General features: G+C 39.4%; 1 protein-coding gene across 2 annotated transcripts in view; it reads right to left on the reverse strand.

Moving 5' to 3' along the window:
* Itgav (integrin subunit alpha V) overlaps nucleotides 1-24,645 on the reverse strand; it is a 77,860-nt gene that overhangs the window by 21,542 nt on the left and 31,673 nt on the right. For both annotated transcript variants that reach the window (XM_028762897.1, XM_028762898.1), the window contains exons 5-17: nucleotides 22,873-22,934; nucleotides 21,107-21,152; nucleotides 18,858-18,983; nucleotides 17,882-17,926; nucleotides 17,026-17,069; nucleotides 16,574-16,630; nucleotides 15,228-15,280; nucleotides 13,896-14,098; nucleotides 9,765-9,956; nucleotides 7,507-7,552; nucleotides 5,129-5,236; nucleotides 3,605-3,663; nucleotides 2,208-2,362 (exon numbers count right to left, since the gene is read on the reverse strand). In XM_028762897.1, the coding sequence (XP_028618730.1) occupies nucleotides 2,208-2,362; nucleotides 3,605-3,663; nucleotides 5,129-5,236; nucleotides 7,507-7,552; nucleotides 9,765-9,956; nucleotides 13,896-14,098; nucleotides 15,228-15,280; nucleotides 16,574-16,630; nucleotides 17,026-17,069; nucleotides 17,882-17,926; nucleotides 18,858-18,983; nucleotides 21,107-21,152; nucleotides 22,873-22,934 (1,196 nt within the window). The remainder of the gene's footprint in view (nucleotides 1-2,207; nucleotides 2,363-3,604; nucleotides 3,664-5,128; nucleotides 5,237-7,506; nucleotides 7,553-9,764; nucleotides 9,957-13,895; nucleotides 14,099-15,227; nucleotides 15,281-16,573; nucleotides 16,631-17,025; nucleotides 17,070-17,881; nucleotides 17,927-18,857; nucleotides 18,984-21,106; nucleotides 21,153-22,872; nucleotides 22,935-24,645) is intronic.

Here is a 24,645-nt window from a genome sequence, read left to right on the forward strand (position 1 = left end):
GTAGCCCTGGCTGTCCTGGAACTCACTTTGTAGACCAGGCTGGCCTCGAACTCAGAAATCCGCCTGCCTCTGCCTCCCAAGTGCTGGGATTAAAGGTACGCCACCACTGCCCGGCATTAAATAGCATTTAAAGTACACATAACATTTTCCCTATATTCTGCTCCTATGATAGTCCACTGTAATTATCAGGATAATTTGATTTAAATAATTCTCCATTTTAATTGCTTTTACCTAAAATTCACATTTTCTGTCTTTTCCCAATTTTTCAACTTACTTTTCTATTACTGATTCCAAAAGTGGTTTGTATCCTAGGTGTCTACAAGTCTACGTGGTTAAGGCTTGGTGACACTGGGAGGTGACAAAATGCTTTAAGAAAGCCTAAGGGCTAGCAAGATGACTCAGTGGTTAAAAGCACTGGCTACTCTTCCAGAGGACCTGGGTTCAATTTCCAGCACCCACATGGCAGCTCACAATCATCTGTAACTCCCTTTCCAGGGGACTTAATGCCATCTTCTGACCACCTCAGACACCAGGCATGAATATGGTACATAGTCTTACATGCAGCCAAAACAGCCATATACATAATTCTAAAAGAAAGCATAATAGACAGTCTTAATATCTGGGATATGTCTTTTTTTTCTTTTTCTGATTAATTGTAAAATTTTCTTTTTTATTTATTTTTTTAAATCAAATCGTAATTTTTACTTATTCACACAGGGGTTATAAACACAAAAAGGGGCTGGAGAGATGGCTCAGTGGTTAAGAGCACTGACTGCTCTTCCAGAGGTCCTGAGTTCAAATCCCAGCAATCACATGGTGGCTCACAACCATCTGTAATGAGATTTGATGCCCTCTTCTGGTGTGTCTGAAGACAGCTACAGTGTACTCATAAATAAAATAAATAAATTTAAAAAAAAAATAAATAAAAATAAAAAAATAAACACAAAAAGGCAGGACATGGGGAAGGGGATGACACCTGAGCGTGGGTGTTCAGGGGGAGTACAGATATCTTTCAGAACATGGTATCAGCTGGGTGAAGGTTCAGGGGACAGGTCATTATGACTCTGCCTATGATTCACTTGTCCTTATCTAAGTTGATATTATCCGCCAAGGCTACCTATTTACAAGGTCTATGACTACTCAGGCAGGTAAATTTCCACAAAAGCTACCTGTTTTCAATAGCTTATAGCCATCTGTTTCAATGTTTTTCCACAGAGACCCAAGACTTGGTGTTAGTATACATGTATGACAGGTCTATTGCTGATTTTAGGCCTATGGCTGATTTTAGGCCTACAGTGTGTAAGCAGGGCTGCCCCTGACATCTCCTCCCTTCTCTAAGTATAGAAGGGCTGTGGCTATTCTAATCTTGTGAAGGTGGGGATAGAGGCCTGACCTCCAGTAATTGAAGGGGACCTTGTAATGGCTCCGGTCCCCCTGTTGTTGTCCAGTGAGGCATGAGGGCCATACCCACAGGATATGTCTTTAAAGAGACAGATAGATAGATAGATAGATAGATAGATAGATAGATAGATAGATAGATAGATATACTAGGCACATGCATGGTACACATACATACGAGTAAAACAAACATATACAATAAGCAAACAAACAAACAAACAATTCTTGCTTTGACTGGACATCACTTGATCTCAATCTGGACTACTCCTACGCAAGTGCCCTATACTCCCTCATGCCAGAGTCAAGCTGTGTCTCTGTACCAGCAACCCTTCAGTGTCACACAAGGATGAAATAAGTCTCACGCTGCAGAAGGCTTCAGTTCAATCTCAATCCCTGGCTGATGTCTACAGTCAAACCCATCCCTGCTTCAGGCTCCATCTCTTGCCTCAAACTAGACTCACAGAGAAGTTTACAACTCAGATTTTAAACTTAGCCACTGGGAATTTGTAGTGGATTGTTTACTTTGTAAACACTGGAGAGTTTTACAGACTCAAGAGTCCAGTAATATTTCCAGAAAAAAGTTTCTTCACGACTCATTCAGTAACACTTTAGCCTCTTCAAACATACACCTGACAGGAATAAACTCTACCTTCCATATTGGGTTTAACACCGGAAAAAACAACTGTCTCATGTGCATTTCTGTGAACTTTTTGTTTTAACTAAACATCAATTTACAGGTAGGAAAAAATCATATCCATGAAAGAGGGGGAAACTACAAGGAAAAGATAATGGGTCAGAAAGTGTCTTACCCGGAGATAGGCAACCAGCTCCTCACACTGCATCTGTCCCCCCCTGAAAACACTCATGTTCTTGGAGTGCCCTGGGGACCTGTTATGGAGAAACAGTGCTCGTCGGATGGCTCCCTTTTGCTTGAGTTTATCCAAAAGAAGCTCCACCTGGAAGTCTATACAAACCAAAGCATTTATAACCAACACATTCCTTATGGGCACATCGCTGCTGTCCTAGCAATCTAGAGTTTTCCTGCAGGCAGAGATATTCATTTCTGAAGAGCAACTTCCTTCTAAATTCATTTAAATGCCTAAGCATTGTGGTGAGACAGCAACACATTAATTCCAGAAACTAATAACTAAATAATTCACTGGTCCTCCAAAAAAATGTCATATGCAATTACAATGACAGTAATGAAGCCAAGTTATCAGAGGAGGAAAATTTTGCTTTTAATTTATGCTAAAGGGAAAAAAAGCGAAGGGGGAAAAGCTTTTAACTTATGCTAAGGGAAGGATGTGCATGGACTGAAACAGAAGTAAATTAAGACTTTTACCACTGGGTGAGGGGAGCAGGCTGGGGGTAGAGTGCATGAGACCCTGGGTTCCATCCCCTTGACAGTACTTTTGGTAAGGATTGATTAGTGTGCACCCATATCATTACGTTGAATATTATAAACAGTTTATATCATTTGCAACAGTGTTTCCAATGAAGCTGCCCTTTACTGTGACAACTGAATGTCTCTCCTGAAGCATATGGCCAAAGAGAATCTAAGTGAGTGAGCTCACTCCACCGCAGACTTCAACAGTCCTAGGGGCATGCCTCTGCTCTCTCACTCCCTTGTGGTCTCTCCATCAATCTGGTCTTCCAGCCAGGTCCTGTTTGCCATCCTCTGCACGTTGACACTGAGGGCAGCTCCTTCAGCATCCTTCCCCAGACTCCCCCTACCCACTAGCAGACGTCACTATCCAGTCAACTGGCAAACCTTGCTCTCAGGACCACATCCATCATTTCAGCATAGAAGAAACGGTGTTGGCGCCATAGACTAAATGCAGCAACTTTACACCCTTTCCGAGGAAGGGGAAAGCCTTCCCTAGCTCTCGGTGGAGCACAGATTCATAAACAATGACACCTTCCCTAGACCCCATCTACTATTAACCACTCAACATTCTGAATGCTACCTCCTATTTACTATTCTTGTGCTCACAATGTCCAGCAACAAAAATACTGCCTCTGAGCTGACCTACAAGCTGCCAAAGAAAGTAATGATATATAAGTATGTATCTTAAATGTCTTCAGGCATAAACATTCAGGTTAAAATGATAGCAACTCCTTGAATAACTAACTGCATTGTGTGCCTTGAAGCATAAGCATTGTACCTGTGTACCATTCACACGCTGATCCCGCACAAGATACTCACTGAGCTTCCTCGGAAGGGTTCCTTTGCCATCCGCCTTTAAGCAGAACCTGACATTAAAACTGTAAGAAAAAATGTTTTCGAATGTAAACTCTATAATCTAGTTTAGGTATATTACTGAAAAGTGAATACCACCCAAATCTCACTCTCCCTTAGTATCCGGGGTGGTGGGGGACGGTTCCAGCAACCAGCCAGCCATCCACTCCCCAACACCAAGATCAGTGGATCCTGGTATAAAACAGTGTTGTCAGCAGACAGCTGACATCCTCCAACTTTAAGTCACCCACCCACAGAATAGCTGTAACCCCCACAGAATAGTTGTAACATTTAATACAATGTAAATACTATGTGAATGTCTGCTGTATTGCATTTTTAAGGAATGACAAGAAAAAAAGTGTGCACATTTCCAGAACAGACACAATTTTTACTGTATGTTTCTATCCGTGGTACGTTGAATTGACAAATGCAGAGAACAGATAAAGAACAGATAATAGAGTCTGCACTACAGAAAATATTCCTCTTTGTTTATGTTTTAATATTCTTCTAGTATTTATCTATGTATTAATTGTCTATGTGTTTGTATGCACACGTCTGTACACATGCAGGGAGGAGATCGCCTGTGTGTACATACATGGAGGTCAGCAGTCCACTTTGAGTGGCCTCTATCATTCTCTAATCGTTGAGACATGGCTTCTTATTCACCGAAATATGATGCAAAATATATTCTGTTCTGTACCATGACCATGATTACAAGAGCCTGAGGGCTCCTCTGTCAAGCGGGGTGGTATCTGCATACACAGCTCTAGGTATCCCACCGGAAGCCCTCTAATGTTGACTACAGTAGCAGCTCTCACCCAGCAGTCACAGGACAGGTGAGAGCGGACAAGGCACTGAAAACATGTGACACGCAGCTTAGCATGATCCAATGGAGAAAAAGAACTGCAAACTTTCAGTGTTTGTAGTAATAATTCATGAAACCCAGAAAAATGCCCTTCTCAGACTCCCTTCAAGTAAATTTTCCCATCTACACATGGTTTGCATCAGACCCGTAAGTTCTATCTGAACTTCTGTAAAGGACCATGAACAGTGTTCCTAAAGGCAATCTGCTCTCGTTATACGTGAGTCAAGACTCTTTATATTTATTTGGACACATATGGAATTTTTTTAAGTTTTTAAAATAACACAAATCTATTTAAATAAAAGATAAGTATAGTACAGTTAAATGAAAATGTAGCAAAACTGATAGTAATTCCATATTTAAGATAAAAAAATTTGATACAGAGAACACACATACACTTTTGACCATATATAATAAATTAAAAATCTTTCTCATACTAAGTTATAAAGTATTCTGGAACCTTCTAGATAGCTTTCTTGAATTCTATAACCTAACCTGTGACATGGATATAGACTGCATTCATAGAAACTGCCTGGTTTCTTATTTCAGACCTGCCAGCTAACTTTGTGTTGCTTGTTCAATGACTGAGCCATTAATCATCACAACGACTACTCAACAAAGATCCTTACCAGGAAACCTTGAGAGCGGTCCCAGGCAACGGGCAGATCTTATTGTCTTGATTTAAAATGCTGGGGTACACTTCAAGGCCAGCATTTACGGTGACAACAGGTCTGGCTCTAGTTTTAAATGACAGGGAGAGAGAGGGGGAGAGATAAGAGAGAGGGGAAGAAGAAAGAGGAGGAGGAAAAGAAGGAAAAGGTTATTTATAAATAGATTAATTAAATTCTCAGTCACTACAGATATAATCCAATGCCTAGTACTATTGGTAATAACAACGACAGTGGAACATAAGATAAAACATAAGTGTAAACATAAGATGCCCGACTGTCTCGTTTTACCCACAACTGACCTAATCCAGTCCTGCACCTTGGCAATGAGACAATCAATCAGCCGACATGAGTTCAGCACAATAAAGCACAACTGTGACTAGCTATAGGACATCCAGCTAATGAGAGGGAACACGGGGAGGAATGTGTGTGCCATAAAGCCACATGTGTTGACAGGCGTATGCATAGGAAAGAAGACAGATCGTGCAACGCAGGCAGAATACCTACAGATCACACTTAAGGCCGATGTGACTTCTTAATGAGGAGAATGTTTACAGTACGGCAGCATACACATGCTTACTTTATACTCTTTAAATGTTTGTTTTTGTTATTTTAATCTTGTGCATTTGGGGTGGAAGATGGGTGAGAGTGAGCATAGATGGCTGCAGAAGCCAGAAAAGGACATCAGGTCCCTGGGAGACAGAGTTACAGGCTTGACACAGACGCTAGGAACTGACTGAACATGGGTCCTCCGCAAGAACAGTGCATGCTCCTAACTCCATTCTTAACTGCTGGGCCATCTCTCCAACCCATTCCGTCCTTTAAATTTCTTGAATATGTATCTCATGCAAGTGTTTATTAACAATAATTTTATAACAATTTATTAATTATATTCATTATTAACAATAATTTTAAAACTAAAGTATATCTGAGTATCCCCACATCCTGAAAATCCAAACTATAAAATACTATGGGTTCTCAAACCTACAATGTTTTGAGTATCAATAAGATGATCAAAAATGGCTGGCAGTGGTGGTGCACGCCTTTAGTCCCAGCACTTCAGAGGCAGAGGCAGGCAGATTTCTGAGTTCGAGGGCAGCCTGGTCTACAGAGTGAGTTCCAGGACAGCCAGGGCTATACAGAGAAACCCTGTCTCGAAAAACCAAAAAAAAAAAAAAAGATCAAAAATGTTTTGGACTATTTCAAGTTTTAGACTTTTAGACTAGAAGCATTTAATGTTTAACTGGTGAGTCTCTGCAAATACTTGAAAACCTATAAAACTCCAAAATCTGAAGCACTTCTGGTTCCAAGCTTTTCAAAGAAGGAATATTCAACTTGAGACTACATTACTGCAAAGTTCAGATACACAAGTCTAAGTTTTACATTACAGAACAATGAGGTCAAATCAATGATGCTGCTTCAAATCATACATCCTGGAAGTCTGTAAGGGTTTTTGTTTTTGGTTTTTTGTTGTGGTGGTAGTGTTTTGTTTGTTGTAGTTTGAGACAGGATCTCTCTGCGTAACAGCCCTGACTATCCCTGGCATGGTACACCAGGCTGGCCTTGAACTCATAGAGATCTCCCTGACTCTGCCTCTTACGTGCTAGGATTAAAGGTATGCACGGCCACACCCAGCTGGAGTCTGTAAGTTTATGTTCGCCATGGCTATGATGAAGTTGATGGAAGTTGAAGCCTTACACAGCTCCAGTGGTGACTTTCTTGCCAAGTTCAGCCCATAGCAGTACAAAACCCTCGACCTATTTAAGAGGTCAGCTGATGTTCTGAGGCAGAGGAAGTGATGACCCATAGCTCTGAGAGCATGCATACAGCTAAAAACTGAGAATCTGTATGCCATGCTCTAGTTTAAATAAGAGTTTTGATGTTTATGACATACCACCTTCATGATCACGTAACACTGAGGCACAAGTACAACTTAGCTTCACTGCCTCTTTGACAAACATGTAAATCTTTATCATCTTAAATTCATTTTTGTTGGAGCAGAAGGCCCAAGCCCAGTGTTTTGTATGCACAAGGCAAGGACACACCCAGCTACTGCACATACATTTTAAGAATGACTAAAGCAGGACAATGTCTTCACACAAAATTTAAAGGCTAATGAGGGAAAATTCCGAATAGTCTTTATATATAAAAATAGTTTTTAAAAAACTATACCTCTCTATTCTTTGAGCGTTTCTTGAATATATACTATGTGCAATAAACCTTGACTAGAACAAATAATTTTGTCACTACTTCAAGAAAATCAAACTGAAATTCAAATGAGTACTTAAAATTTTTCAAATAATTTAAAATATTCCTGTATTAAAGTATGTGCAACATACCTGTATAAGATAGCTCGATCCACACCAAAAGCTCCTACAACTAAGTCTTAAGAGAGAGAAAAATATATTAATAATACAAATGATTTTAAAAATATGCATTATTCTATGGCATGTTTAATGCTCCTGAGTTTTATTCTCAAAGCCAGGAAGTTTTAAGGTAATATCCATAAGGCAAAACTATTTCAAAATAGTGAAAAACTCTCATCATCAGTTAGATTCTCCTTCAGGTTAACAAGAATATTTTTAGGGAGCTAGAGAGGCAGCTTGGTGGTTATGAGCACTGGACACAGCTGTGTGAGTGTCTCTAATTCTAACATGTCCTTCCATGGAGATGAGACTCTCCTGACACTCCCAAGCCAGTGAGGATGCAGCACCCCACACATCCTGTCTCAAATGAGGTGGAAAGGCAAGAACCAACCAGGTGACACTCCACACACATCCTCCAACCTCCTCATGCACCCAAGACCACACATAAGTCAAATACCACCACACCTCCTTGACACACACACAAACACAAGTGCATGCCTTTCAAATAACAGATGAAATTTTGACCTAAGGAAATACTTAGAGGCACACAACAACAACAATACACACACACACATATGCATATGTGTGTGTGTATATATATATATATATGTATGTATGTATATGTATGTGTATATGTATATTCCAAAATAGAAGGTAAAATGATATGACAGTTATTTGTTAGAATGGGAAATATGAAATTCATGGAGTTTTTTGGTTTTTTTGTTTGTTTGTTTTTTGTTTTTTCGAGATAGGTTTCTCTGTATAGTCCTGGCTGTCCTGGAACTCATTCTGTAGACCAGGCTGGCCTCGAACTCAGAAATCCACCTGCCTCTGCCTCCCAAGTGCTGGGATTAAAGGCATGAGCCACCACTGCCCGGCGAAATTCATGTTTTAAAATAATAAATGTTTCTGGTATTTCAAAGAAACAAAATAAACAATGAAGAGCAAATAAAGCATAATGTTATTTTGTTAAATTATATGTGTATATATAATTTATATGTATATATGTATATGTTATGTGTTTATATATAATTTATAATTTATATGATTGAAGAGATGACTCTACAGTTAAAGAACACTGGCTACTCTTCCTGCAGATCCAAGTTTAGTTCCAGCATCCACAAAGTGACTCCCAATTGTCTATAAGTACAGCTCGGGGGAATGGGGGGAGTGACACCCTCTTTCGGTGTCTGTAGGCACTGAACAAAAGATGCACAAACATAAATGCAAGTAAAACACTCACTCATATAAAATAATAAAAACGTATACATTTATATATGTATAATATATACATATATTCATCTGAATGGATGGATGAATGAATGAATGAATGAATGAATGAATGAGTTGGGCATAGTGCTGCACACCTGTAATCATAGCCACTCAAAAGACAAAGGCAGGAGGATTATGGGTTCCAGGACAGCCTGGGGTACATAAAAAAAAAAAAAAAAGTGCCTCAAACAATCACAAAGTATAAATGCATCATGGTAATGGACAGATACATTTTGTGACATTGAGCTTTGTAGCGCATATACTGTACTCATAACAAAGCTCTGAAATAATGCCAGCTCACAGACAAACCTCATGTCTTACTTCTAAAGCATGGCACCAAGATTAGACCCAGAATCCAGAGTGGCTATTTCAACAACAGAGATCATCTGGGTCTTCGAAATTTTGCCTCATGTAAAGAAAGGATCAATTCTGATCCTAGATCCACTACAATACTCAAAGGATGTAGAAATCTAAACTGATGGTCTCACTCTAACAGATTAACTCAGTGGGAAACCTTGGTCAAGTTACCCTTTTTATGAGGTTATTGTGTTTATTATTGTGTTTCATATGTTTCAGTTTATAATATTGAATAAGCTTATCCTGGGCAGCTGTATTTTCTCATTTATAAACAACAGAAAGATGCAATAGAAACAAAATGTATATTTATCCTCATTTATTGATAACTGCAGTAGGCTGGTTGGTTCTTTTTGTAACTATGACAAAATAATTTAAAAGAAGAAAAAAATTAAAAAACAAAACAAACAAACAAAGTGCTCAACCAGCAAACACAAGACATGACCACTGGTCTCCACATGCAGGTGCACTCAGTGCATACACACACACACACACACACACACACACAGCGTTTAAACATTAAGTGGGATGATGGACAAGAAAAGAATAATTAATACTTTGGGGACTGAAAAAGCCAATAGTCACACATATCTGTAGAAAAGTACCTGGATATCCATTTCTATCTACATCTGTGGCTCCTTTCATTGAGTAGCCAAAGCTTGGGGGCATGCTCTGAGCAGCCCACTGCCCCTCGAGGATTTGAGATGGCACCGAATTCAAGCCTGTGGATCTTCCATTGAAGATATAAACAAGTCCCTTTTTATCTTCGCCACCATATGGAGCAGCAATTGCAATATCTGTGGACAAGAGGGGACAGGGTGGAGAAGGTGAAGAGAGAAAGAAGAGGAACAGTGAATTAGGAAAGTGGGCAGGGATGGCCAGAACATTATCTCAGTATCAACATTCTTCATACAACCCATCTGCTAAGTTCATGGTTGAGTTGAAGTTCTGCAGAACAGCAGTCTAGGCTGTAACAGGGGAACAAGCCTGTAATCCCAACACTCAAGAGACTAACACAGGATTCTGAGTTCAAGGTCAGCCTTGGTTCCAGAGTGAGACTCTCTGAAGACAACAGAAGCAAAACAAAAGGGGGCATTCTACTTCAAAGAGAGTCAAGAAAAACATGCAAAAGTGACATTAATTTAGAGGTAGGTGCCCTGGGTCTGACCTTGGACAAGAGACTCCAGATTTATGAACCTAAAATGCTTTATCTTAAATTCCAGACGTGGGTGAGGACACATGTAAACACTCATCTAAAGTTCATTCAGACCCCTTTCTAATTCACTTGTGAGTTTTATCTTACAAAATGAAAATCTAGTTCATAAATTTCAAAGTCCTGACTTCTTCATTTTGTTCAGTTTATACTGAAATGACATAAACATAAAATTTTTAATTCTTTAAAGCAATCCTAAGTGATACTACATGGTCATGGTGGCTTGAAAATAAATACGCCAATTCCTCCTTTTTCGGATACTCCCACCGAACACTGTTAGCTCTTTGACTTCAAATGGCCTCTTGATACCAGCCACACCAAACTGCTTCAGTGTCTTTACTTAGGCACCTTATGCCTCCTCGGTGACATCTCCTGACATACTGAACATGCCTGGATTACTCATTCTTTATGTGAGACCATCATGCCTGGGACTATCTCAAACAGCATGGTAATTGCATTCAGGTGGCCTTTAAAAAAGAGTACTTCCTACACATACACACTCTATTGCATGCTGGGTTCCTCAAGAATGTATGTGGATGATTATCCTTTTTGTTTGTTTGTTTTTGTTGCTTTGTTTTGTTGGAGTCAGGGTTTCTCTAGGTACAAGCTCCCTCTTGTAGACCAGGCTGGCCTCAAACTCAAGAGACCTACCTGCCTCTGCCTCCTAAGTGCTGGAATCATAGGTGAGCACCCCCACTGGTCTAATAATGAGTATAGATGATTAACCTCTTTGTTTCTTGGTATTTTGCTTTGCTTGACACAAGATCTCACTATGTAGCCATGGCTGGCCTAGAATATTCTATGAAGACCAGGCTGGCCTCAGATTCATAGAGATCTGCTTATCTCTCTCTCTCTCTCCAGAACACTTGATTTGAAGATGTGCACCATCACATCAGCTTTGACTAGCCTCTGATTTTCAGAACCTAGAAGACTATCTGGTAACCACAGGCCTAAGAATATGTCACTCTTTAAAAATATGTATTTGTATCATGTAAGGTAGTCCATTTTTACCATTTCTAAGTTTTAAAAAGATAATTCAAGTTTACATATGCATTAAGAAAATATTGATTGGGATTCGAGAGATTGCTCAGTGATTAAGACCAATGACTGTTCTTCCAAAGGTCCTGAGTTCAATTCCCAGCAACCACATGGTGGCTCACAACCATCTGTATTGGGATCCAGTAATCTCTACTGCTGCATCTTAAGACAGCTACAGTACACTCATATATATATAATTAATTAATTAATTAGAAAAGAAAATATTGATTAATTTCCCAAAAGATGGCTCTAGTCTATGAGGTTATTTAGCATATAAACTCTTTCTAGTCTTGTCCGTCAGTTGTTGTTTGGCAGGTGTAGTGGTTTCAATATGTTTGGCCAAGGGAGTGGCACTATTAGGAGGTGTGGCCTTGTTGGAGTGGGTGTGGCCTCGTGGGAGGGGTCTTTAAGACCCTCATCCTAAACACATGGGAGTCAGTCTTCTAGCAGCCTTCAGATAAGGATGTAGAACTCTCAGCTCCTCTTGCACCATGCCTGCCTGAATGCTACAATGTTCCTGCCTTGATGATAATGAACTGAACCTCTGAACCTGTAAGCCAGCCCCAGTTAAAGGTTGTCCTTATAAGAGTTGCCATGGTCATGGTGTCTGTTCACAGCAGGAAAACCCTAACTAAGACATTCCCTTAAGTTGCTTCACATCTGGTAACAGCAACAAATAACTAATTTACCTTTTGCTGGTACCTAAGTGGGTGGAGGACTGAAATAGGCACTCACTGTTACCAGAGCTGAACAAAATTAGATTGGAACTAACAGCACAAAAGTGCATGTTTACATAAACATGGCTTTGATAATCTTCCACTAGAGATTTACCATTCACGGTTTCCTAGAGACCATCAACAACACCTCCTAGGGTATTTATCTTCAAACACTAAAACTTTTTTGTAAAAAATTTTTCGGCCGGGCAGTGGTGGCGCACGCCTTTAATCCCAGCACTTGGGACGCAGAGACAGGTGGATTTCTGAGTTGGAGGCCAGCCTGGTCTACAGCGTGAGTTCCAGGACAGCCAGGGCTGCACAGAGAAATCCTGACTCGAAAAACAAAACAAAACAAAAAAAAAGGTTTTTTTTCAAAGATTTTTGCTGTTGTTTATACATGCTGTCAAGTAACATAACAAAAATATGGAAAGTAAGACGACAATCCCCAGGAAATGTCTTTAAAGTGACTGGAATACGTCAGGAACAAAGCAGCCACACATGGGAGACAGAGGCCAGCTAAAATGAAAGGGACCTGATAATTTTACACAGGGTAGAAAATCAAATACAGTTTACTTTCTTATCTCCAGGTTTTATTTTCAGTAAACAATGGCCTACAGTGGTCTTTCCATAACTTGTTTTGAGTTTTATTCTAGAGTTAAATGCTATGTTCTTTGAGGACGGAAAAAAAAGACTATTTTAGGAAGCAAAATACACCTTGGGCTAGTTATTCACTAAATCTGAAATCCTCTATGGTTATTCAAGCTGGTCTATGACACACAGCTGCCCACAAGGCAGGAGTGGAGGCGGTTTTCCTTTCTGCTATCCAGTCAGAGTCATCTGTACTATTGAATTTATTAAGGCTTCTTAATAACTCTCTATTATATTTGGGGGACATACCCAAATATACTGCTGATTATACAAACAAACCAACAATTCTTCTCTCCTTACTTTTCTTTTACAAAAATCTTTGTAACCTATATTTTATGTATCTAACTTTTAACCTGTATTTCAGGCTTTGGAAAAGAGTTGTGTAGTAATAGCCAATTTTTTTTAAACATATCTGTAACTATTGAAATATAAGACCAGCCAGGCAGTGGTGGCACATGCCTATAATCCCAGCACTTGGGAGGCAGAGTCAGGCGGATTTCTGAGTTCAAGGCCAGCCTGGTCTACAAAGTGAGTTCCACGACAGCCAGGACTATACAGAAAAACCGTCTTGAAAAATCAAAAAAAAAGAAAAAAGAAAAAAGAAAGAAAGAAAGAAAGAAAGAAAGAAAGAAAGAAAGAAAGAAAGAAAGATAAGACCACTATAGCACAACGAACATAAGCCATATACAAGTCCCCATGAAAAAACATGCAACCTGTCTCTGAGGTTTCACTATAAAGATGCAACTATAAAAACTTTAGTGGAAGCTCATACCTGAGGTAGGCATTAAGTCATTATTGCTTTGCCAACGAGTGTGGGAGCTAGTTTTTCTCTTGGAACCAGATGGACAGTAGAGGGCGCTGCCGGGCAGCAGGATGCCGAGGGCTCCCTGAGAATGAAGGCTCCTTGCAGAATTTAATCATCTGCTATTCTAGCTCATGAAAGCCAAGTTTTGAAAATTTTTGCTCATTTTTAAGGGGAAAAAAACAGCAATCTGTTTTTAAATTTTGTGTCAGTGAGGTGCTCTCTGTCTTTCCAGGGGAGGAGGTTTGCACATATGACCTCCTTCCTGTATATGGCATTTTAGGACTTCAGGGGACACAGAAATGCGCTTGGACCTTACCGTTGAAGCCATCCTGATCCAGGTCTCCCAAAGGAGCTATGGCACTTCCAAACCTGGCAAAAACCTCAAAGCCATTCAGCTTTGTAGTCTGGAAGTCTCCCGTGGCTCTCTGCAGAGACACTGAGACCTGGCCGACCTCCTGGAGTTTTCCATCAGAACCTCGGTCCATGAACAGAGGGGCTCCAATAAACACATCTGCGTAACTGAAAGAAGAGAATGCCCTCACGCACAAAATCAAACTCTATCTGACAGTTATCATTTCTCTAATTTTCTGTTTTATTCTATGGGTGTTTTTTATTTGGTAGATTGGTTGATTGGTTTGGCTTTTTCAGACGAGGTCTATATGTGTAGCCTTGGCTGTCCTGGAACTTGCCCTGTAGACCAGGCCATGCCTCAGCCTCACGGAGATCCGCTTGATTCTGCTAGGATTAAGGGGGTGCCCGACCTTCATGTGTGTCTGTGTACCATCCTGGAACCTTCAGATGCCAGAAAGGGACATTGGATTCCTTAGAACTGGATTTAGGTGGTTATGAGCCACCAAGTGGATGCTAAGACTCGAACCCAAGCCCTCAGCAAGACAAGCCAGTGCTCCTGCCCACTGAGCAGTCTTTCCAGCCTCTCATCTGCACATTCTTATTAAAACTCCTCCTTCTTACTCAATCTCCTTTCCCCACCCCTTGGCAAGCCTCTTAAGACTACATGGCTCAATGGTAGGTCATTCATAAAATTACACTGTCCTGGTTTAAGACAGTGATTCTCAACTTATTGTTCTTGACCCCCACAGAGGCAGAATATTAGATGTCCTAAATATCAGATACTTACATTATGATTCATAACAGTAACAAACTTACAGTTATGAAGTAGCAATGAAATAATTTTATGGTTGAGGGTCACCACAACATGAGGAAGTATTCAAAGGTTACAGCATTAGGAAGGTTGAGAACCACTGTTAGAGCTATTTTAAAATTTATGACCGCCAGGCGGAGGTGGCCCACGCCTTTAATCCCAGCACTTGGGAGGCAGAGGCAGGCGGATTTCTGCATTTGAGAGTTCGAGGCTAGCCTGGTCTACAGAGTGAGTTCCAGGACAGCCAGGGCTACACAGAAAAACCCTGTCTCGAAAAACCAAACCAATAAATTAATTAATTAATTAATTAATGACCAACTTGAGGATTCCTTATATTTACAAATAGGGAGCATCAAATTGTTTTCTTAAAGTGACAGAAGATTAACAGGATGGAGACAAAGAAACAGAAGGAACGCTGTTTAGTTTTAGTCAAGCGCTTGTAAACACAGAGGAAAATAGATTTTGGAAACGTTTTTTAAAACTTACTCATCCCCATTAATGTCAGTAGCAGCTACAGAAAATCCAAAATATGCAGCCATCTAAAGAAAAAGATGGAAAAACATTTACATTTCATACAGCCAGATGAACATTTATACTAACATTTATATCTCATAGAAAGGCTGATTTCTTTCTCTGTGCATGTAGGGTTCTAATCTAATGTCTTTTTGTCTGTTTTCCTAAAATGATGGCCACCCACTAATGTGGCTTTTCAGTTTTTCTAGATTTATAAACAAAACACATTTCATGTTCATCACTGCAGAGCCCCCACCATGAGGCTTCTCATCCCTTCCTCCTCTCTCAGAGCTAAACACAGCCAGGAAAGAAGGCTCCAGCCTAGATACAAATACAGGGAGGATCTTTCTCTGCCCACTGTGGAACTTTTCCTTTGTCGTTACCAATTTGTAACTTAGTTCCCTGAGACACACAAACAAGAATATTATAAAACATCTATACTTACTTTGAATGGATTGTACTAAACTGAAGAACTTATATTTTGTAATGCAACTATATGTATATCATCAATAATACACACATCTGTATTATGCTTTTGGTATCTAATAAAACGAAAACACATGTCATCCTTTTCTTGTCTTTTCTGTTCTTTTTTTTTTCCTTTTGTTTATAGGGTTTTTGAGACAGGGTTTCTCTGTGTAGCCCTGGGTGTCATAGAACTCACTCTGTAGACCAGGCTGGTCTCAAACTCAGAGGCTCACCTGGCTCTGCCTCTCTCCTGCTAGAATTAAAGGCTTCATAGGTAATTCTTTAAGGAAACTTTGGTGACATCAAGGAAATGTTATGCTTCTGTGTATGTACAATTTTACTTTTATTAAAAAAAAAAAGGCAAATAAAAACAAGCTATAATATACAAAGACAAAAGGATTTGCTAAACCAAAATATTTTGTTTAAAAACAAAGGTAAAATATCTAAAACCAGTTGAACAGTGGTGGTGTACACCTTTAGTGCCAGCATGCAAGAAGCAGAGGCAGGAGGATCTGAGTTTGAGGCCAGTCTGGTCTACATAGTGAGTTCCAGGTCAGCTAGGACTATACAGAGAAACCTTGTCTCAGAAAAAAAACAAAAACAAACAAAAAGCCTAAAGCCTGTCATAATTCTATTTGTAGCTTTGTATGTGTGGACTCATTAAACTATTTCCACAAAATGCTGACTTACACAAGTAAGATACACACTGAAAACAGAACAGAAGAACCATGGTTTTCTTTGGTACAAACTTGCAGCGTGTGTCAGCTACTCTGCACATGACTTCTGTATTTTCACTTTCTACATTTTCCTCAGTGAATGTTCACAATGGGGTGTGAATTTTAATTGCATACCTGTTCACCAGTAAAATTGTGTAACGAGGACATATTTTTCCCATCATAAATATAAACCTGTGTAGGAAAACAAAAGCAAATGAAATATTTAAAATTAATGATATCTACAGATGGAGGGGGTGGAATATGAATATGTTTGTGGTGATATGTGCATGGGGTGGGGGGAGGAAAGGGAGCTTGTGCATGTGTGTGTAAGCCAGAGGTCAAAGCTGAGGGTGCTCGTCCACTTTTGGTCTCTTTCCAATCCTGAAGCTCACTCCTTTGTCTGATGACTGACTACTGAGCAGCAGGGGTCCACCTGTCTCCCCACCCTAACCCACAGCACCAGGGTTACAGCGTGATGAGCCCCCTTTCATATGCTCGTCCAGAATCCGAAAGCAGACCTCAGGCTTTGAGATGTCTTCTGACCCCAACCCCTTCCCCCATGTTTAAAAAGATGTTTTTCATCTTACCATTCCCAAAGTCCTTGCTGCTCTTGGAACTCCTGAAACAAAATCTGGGGGGGTAGGGGGAATGAAAAGTTAACAACCCATTTTTTTAAGACAAACACTGGAATTTACAGATGTAGGCACTCTACCAGAAAGCTTCAAATTTTATAAATCCAGTAGAAAACAAACTAGAGGTCTTTTAAATCGATGGTGAATACAAAGTAACCCACCTTGCACTTTAATTATAAAAATATAATTTGTAAATCATAAAAACACTACTAAATTCTCAAATATGCCAGGAGTGGTGGCACACACCTTTAATACCAACACTTGGGAGGCAGAGGCAGGAGGATCTCTGTGGAAGCAGGCAGATTAGGTTTGATGCCAGCCTAGTTTACAAAGTGAGTTCAAGGACAGCCAGGAATACAAATACATGCAAGTAAGCCCTCAAATGAAACGGCATCTTATTAAACAGGAACAGAAAAACCCAAGGGGGAAAAAAAAGCTCTATCTACGGTAGGGAAAAACAATACATAGCTGAAATGAGACTGGTGGGGACAGAAGCAAGACCTATGTGATTTCCAGGATTGCTACACTGGAAGCCAGGCAAGTAGGAAGGAGGAACAGCCTGCTCCCAGACTATGCCCAGATCAACCCAGGAGAGGAAAAGCCTCTCCACCCAGACAGAATTTACCAGGGCCTCAAAAGGGTCAGGGAAAGAGCTCCAGGCCCGCAGCAGTCCTGCTAGGCAGAACTTGTTCCCCTCCGTCACTTCCTTCTGTATATTCCATAGCAAGGGTTACAAATTACTGAACTTTCCAGTGTTTGTGTTTCCAATGCTTATTTGGAGAGCATGAAGGGTAACCCAAGTTCTTCCTACCTTCAATGCCATCACCATTGAAGTCTCCCACGGCCACAGAGTAACCTAGACAGGAACAAAAGGTGTGACACTGTGATTCTCTTCAACATATGTGAAACTTCTTTCTCCTCTAGGAGTAAAGAATTCACACACGTGTGACAAGAAAAGTTTGAAGTGAGATGGGCAAATACTCGAAAAAGGGAAACCTACCTGGGCAGTGGTGGCACACACCTTTAATCCCAGCACTTGGGAGGCAGAGGCAGGCGGATTTCTGAGTTCAAGGCCAACCTGGTCTACAGAGTGAATTCGAGGACAGCCAGAGCTATACAGAGAAACCCTGTCTGGGGGAAAAAAAAGGGAGGGGGGGCAACCTTATTAAAAAACTAAGACAAGGAGTGTTAAAGACAGGGAAGTCTGCAGTTTGACCAAGAGGCACAAGGAATAACGGATTCTCTTCTTCTGTGGTGTGACTTGCTTCCATAAATAACAAAGAAATGTAAAGAGTGAGAACAAACACTGAGGCATTCTCAGACCAAAACCTGCATCTAAAAGTTCAGCAGTCAAAAATGTCTAGGCCATAACTCGGCACAGTGGGCAAGCAGCTTGGCCTCTGGTACCTCAGCAGCATTTCTTACAAAATGGGCATAGGAATGGTGTGTCCTACAGACTTGCGGGGATTACATAAGCAATAAAGAGGAAACACAGACAACGCCCAGAACACAAGAGTGACATTTCAAGGTTACTTATTATTAGTAGCTGTGTACAACTCAGCACTTAATCTAGTTAATTTAGTTTTAATTAAATTAATCTAGTTTTAATTGCTGAATTAGAGCATAATCTAAGTATTCAACACCGACTTGATGCTGTATGCCCATTATGTGCTTTTTAAAAATTAATCTATTTCACATAGTGATTCTTTTACTTAAAGTAGTATATGCAAAATTATAGAACAAACATAGCAAAATTCCATGCAACTCTATAGTTTGTGTTTACTTACCCAAATAACTGTCATCAAAAATTGCTTGTGCAGTCCGTGTTGCTAATTGGTTATTATACTTGATGCTGTAGACATTGGGGTCATATTTGGATATGATTTCTGCCACTTGATCCGAAATGAGCTGACCTGTAGTGAAGGAAAGGCAGGAATGAGTGAAACAGGTCTCTCAGGGAAATTTCAGAGCACAAACTCCTGCTAGACATTATTATTTCTGGTGTTTCATTTAATTTTGTTGTTTGCGGTGTGGGTCTCAGTATGTCGTCCAGGCTGGTCTCAAACTCTCAATTCTTCTGCCTCAGCTCTGAGGGCTGGACTTCCTAATGCTCACTACCAATCCTGGCTAGGCATTACTGTTTCTAATTATTAGCCTCAAGTAACCCTCAACCCCCCTCCCAAAAAAAAAAAAAAAAAAAAAAAGCTGGTGTAAAATTAATCCTCTGTGAATCGAGCCTTTTAATTGTATATTGCAAGCCAGATATATAAACATGTTATCAATATATCATAGAAAAGGTGTCTTAAATAAGTTAGTGGGATACTGAGAGTTACAAAATCTAGCTTCGTTCACAGCTGTTTGGAAGAAAGACCCAACCCAACTCGATTGGCTACACTAACAGGTTAAGGCATGCTTAGTAAGAAAAAAAAAATAAACCCAAGCTGGATAGTTACGTTTTATCTGCCCTGACCTGGGAGCTTGGAGTTGATTTACCTCCCCTAACCTGGCACACACCAGGCTATAAACGGAAGCTGTCAGAGCCACTCTGTCTAACAAGAAAGCAGCGTCCCTTATTTCCTCATCTATGCTTTTTAAAATGTTGCTTTTGTTTTACAGCAGTAAAATGTGATTAAAACTTTCATGAACGTCACTTCCCAATAGCTGAATAACTCACAGAACACACACTTTCCTGTCTTAGCTAATGCACCTCTCAGAGTGGCCCACGGGTTGGATGCCTGGTTTTTCTAGAAGCCTTCTCACTTTTCTTTATTCTTATTTCTCACTGATCCCCTTTCCTGCTCCTGCAGCAAATATCTCTCTCTTCCTATCTCTTTCTAGACATGGAATGAAAACACATAGTTTCCCAGAAAAAGCCTCATACGGAAAATCAGAGTGAAAGAAAAAGCAAAATTCAAAGTTAAAAAGGCTTTCAAATAGATAAGGTCATGCCCTTTCTAGTGTTCCAAAGACCCTTAGGCTGGGCTGCTAAGAAAACGGAGTTATGACCTTGTGAACAGCTTTCTTTAACAGAAAAAGCAAGTAGCATATTAGCTACATAAATGTGTATCTCTAACAAATTAAACAAACGAGGATACTCTCTCAATTTTAGTCTGTCTTGTATACATTGTATATAATGTCTTATATACATTGTTTCTAATGAGTGATTTCCCTTTTCTTCATTCTCTCCCTCAAAACATCAGCAACTAGATGGTTAATAGTTAGACTTTTCTAGAATAGATGGATAGTGTTTTATCTTTATATCACCACCAATTTAATTACATTTTAAAAGTTAAGTTGGGTTTTTATGTATTTATTTTTTTTGTTTGTTTCATTGTTTTTTGAGACAGGGTCTCACGGGCTAGACTTGAACTCTCAGAGATCTGCCAGCCTCTGCCTCCTAAGTGCTGGGATTAAAGATCTGTATGTACCACTATGTCCAGCTAAGATCTTCTAACTTAAAAGTCCTCTTGAGGGCAGGGATTAGAAAGATTAAAGAGATCATTTGGGTAAACTGATGAGCAATTTAAAACCCCTAGCTTTCAGAAGGCTATACTTACTAATAATGTATATGCCATGTCCTCTAGGGTATAAAAATAAAATACAAACCACTTACCAAAAGAACAAAAACAAACAATTTTTAAATAATTTTATATGTTTACTTTAAATTTACCTTTAAAACTGTTGTTTTCTATCTAAAATATATGCACAATTAATATATACCATAGAAAGCACATCAAATTATTTCTTAAAAATACTGTAGAGCAGGTCTGGTAAGATGGCTGAGTGGCTAAGAGCAATTGGCTGCTCTTCCAGAGGTCTTGAGTTCAATTCCCAGCAACCACAGCTATAGGGGGATCTGATGGCCTCTTCAGGCAGCAGAGCATTCATACATTAAAATAAAGTAAAGTAAAATAAATACTGTATATCAGATAATTCACATATTTAAATTATATCTTCTATTTCTTTTTTAATATAATTTGAAATACTTCATGGGCAAGGGAGTAGACAAGTATTCAGATGAAAAATATGAACTTACCTTGCCAATAAAAGCTACCAGGACCACCAAGAAGTACTCTGTCAGCCTAGATCAAATCACAGAACAGAAGGATGATGCTTAAAAAAATGGTGAGTGTGGACACCACAATCAGTGCACTAAGCATTACAGTATTTATGCACACACTAAAGACATTATAATGAAATCACAAGCCGTTGACTCGGCTAACTCGGTTTCAGTAGTATGCATTAACTTTTCTAAGAGGAATTAAGAAGGAATTTAATACCTTCACTTAACATGGAAACATATTGCTAAAGATCTGGACTGTTCTGTACATTCAGAATGTAGTACTGGTGGAAATATTATTTGGTTGCAATAAAAAAAGGGTTGCTGACTTCCCGTAATAGATGACTACTTAAGATAAACTTTCTAGTGATCACCAAGAAGTGTTCTGCTAAAGAAAAACTAGTTTAGTATCTCACAAACCTAAAGATATGTGACTTCAGAGGGGAGATTTCAGTAAGGACACCAGCATTTTTTAAATCCATAACAAACTGTAAGGGTCTAATTCAAGGTATTTTGTGTTTGTACATGAAGGTGTCTTGGACTTTTTTCTTGCTAGAGGCAAGACATTTTTCTCCCCAAATGCACATATAGCTTTATACTCCGCATTTATTGCTGCTATTGTTGCTTTGGGTGTTTTTGCTTTGAAACAGTGTCTCACTGTGTAGCCAGGGTAGCTGGGAACTGGCAATCTTCTGCCTCAGCTTCTTCGGAGTTGGGATTATGATATGTGCCACCTCCTAGTGACAAGAAACTCTAGTTTTAATCAATGTATTTTTGCAGCTACTACCAAGATGGATTAAATATTATCATCTTGATATCTAAAACATTTAGACAGCTGAGGGAAAAAAGATACTGAAACAAACAAAAATAGCATAAAGAAGCATACTTTAGAAAGTTTGTCTTTAAAAATGCTGATGAAATTTTTATTTAGATAGATTAAAAACTATTGAGTTTGAAGAGCATGTCAGTTTAATTAAAATTAGAATCCTGCTCATGAGATTTTCCACCATCGTTAAACTGCTCAGCTTCACTTGGCACTACAGTCGAAAAACAGATGGCAAACAGGTTCATTTCTCAGCTTTTATGCAATTAAATCTAATTTTATATAAAAAAAAACTATTAATAGCTTTTGTGAAAAAACAACTTCAGCTGAAAACAAAACTGTAATAGTCTATACATTTCCATAAGTGGAAATCTCAAGTGTGTGTGTGTGTGTGTGTGTGTGTGTGTGTGTGTGTGTGTGTGTTTGAGAATGTGTGGATGTGGATGTTGAGAGTGTGTGTATGTGTATCTGTGTGTGTATCTGTGTTGTGTATAATGTAAGTAGGAGAGGTGTACATATGGAGATCAGAGGACACATTTGTAGAGTCAGTTCATCTGGCTTCCGAGGACTGAACTCAAGTCATCAGGCTTGGGTGGCAAGTGCCTTCATTGGCTGAGCCAATCTCATCTGCCATGGAAACTTCAATACCATCATAGTCACCTTTCATTTACTAAGCAGATTTTCTACCTTCCCACATTCTCACTGTGTTTGCTCACCATTTTAACTAAACAATGTTTATGAAGAAGGGAATATTATAAATCAAAGAATATCAAAATGAAAAAATAATATCAAAATGAACAGACCACTTCATACTTTTTCATTAAACCATAATTATTGAAAAGCTGAAGTAAGGAGCGTGTATTTTAAAACCAGTTGAGTCAGTAAAGAAGATCCAAATCTATCTTAAATAGGAACTTACTTTAGTAAAATCAATGCTGAATCCTCCTTGACAAAATCCCTGTCCATCAGCATCAATATTTTCTAAAATAAAAAGATTGGAAATATACACAAACCCCAAAACAAGCAAATAACACAAACAAAGCATGACATAAATCTGCTATTGGTGAAGCCAAGCTTTCTCTGCCACTCACTCAGGCACCTGGCTGTTGTTACACCAGCTCACATGCTCATCAGGACCATCTGCTCATGTCAGATACAAACCAGAGACACTGCCCATGTAGAACATGTGAGCCAGACACCGAGGACCAGAAAGATCAGCTAAGATCTTTTGTTAGACAGAATCCACTATGTTGTCTGAACTGGCCTCAAATTTAGGATCTTCCTTTCTCTGCTTTTCAAGCGCAAGGACTAATCCACCACAGCTGGATTAAACTATTTTTTTCAATCACAACTCACAGAAAGATTATAGCTTGTATCACAATGCATCAAACATTAAGAGTATGCAAAATAAATACATAACTTAAAATCTCACAAAATATTATGAGATGTAATGTGCTCTATAATGTACATTCTCTACTCAATTATATCTTTTTTTTTAAAAAAAAATACCATTAACAGCCAGCGAGCCTACATCTGCAAATGTAAACCTGCTGTCTGAAATGCTTTCTTCCCATTACTTTACAGTTGCTAAGTTATTAGTAAAAACAGTAAAGACATCCATACACACCTAATAAATTTCCTATGTATACATTTTACAGATGATGATAAAACTAAGACTAGTGGGGAGTGTTGGGGGGCGGTGGCACACGCCTTGAATCCCAGCACTTGGCAGGCAGAGGCAGGAGGAGTATGAAGCCAACCTGGTTACATAGGGAGTTCCAAGACAACCAGAGCTATGTCAAGAGATCCTATCATCAAAAAAAAAAAAAAAGCAACAAAAAACTATAAGTAACACGGTGCAGAATTTCAGACAATTGCAAAGTCCAAACTTAATGTTCTCTTCAGAGTAAACTATGCAACTCTTCTGCAGCTACAGTCATAGGAGCTGATCAAGTTAAACATGGCTCTCAAAGGTATCCTCCAACTACAGCAATCAATAATTTGCTTCTCTGTAATTACTCTTCTTTGTCTGTTTGTTCTTTGTAAGTCTCAGGAAAAGCGACAGATTCTGATCTAAATAATTGATCAATTAATCTAAACTAACCTTAATCATGAGCAACACTACACCCAAAACAGAGACGCCGACGAGTTTTTTAAATTCTTCCTTTATTAGAGGTCATCTTTTAGTTACCAAAAGATGTGTTCCCTAGCGTTGCAAATATATCATAAGTTACTCCCACTCAGGCCACTCAAGTGCAGAAAGCAAAAATAGTTCATTTTAATCATAATGTCGAACTTCTAAGAATTTCGTGGGGGAGTGGAGGGCAAACAATCCCTTCCAAACTTAGAACCCAATTTTAAAATCTGGGAACTGCCCCAAGATTACACAATAAAATATTTTTTGTTTTAAGAACATGGCCACAAAAGTGTAACACTACTCTAATGTAAATTTTCTAACCAAGAGGAAATAGGAAAATGTGGACTGGGGTTTCCAGTGTCTGGTGAATCATACCAAGGAATTGTGCTTCACTCCACCATGCATTTCCTTCACTCAAGTTGCATCTGGGGAATGATCTTAAGCCATTTGTGAAGACATGCTGCTGCTGCTGCTGCTGCTGCTGCTGCTGCTGCTGCTTCTCCTTCTCCTCCTCCTCCTCCTCCTCCTCCTCCTCCTCCTCCTCCTCCTCCTCCT

Source organism: Grammomys surdaster, unplaced genomic scaffold (genome assembly GCF_004785775.1).
Source record: "Grammomys surdaster isolate TR1022 unplaced genomic scaffold, NIH_TR_1.0 136, whole genome shotgun sequence".
In the NCBI taxonomy this organism is placed as follows: Eukaryota; Metazoa; Chordata; class Mammalia; order Rodentia; family Muridae; genus Grammomys; species Grammomys surdaster.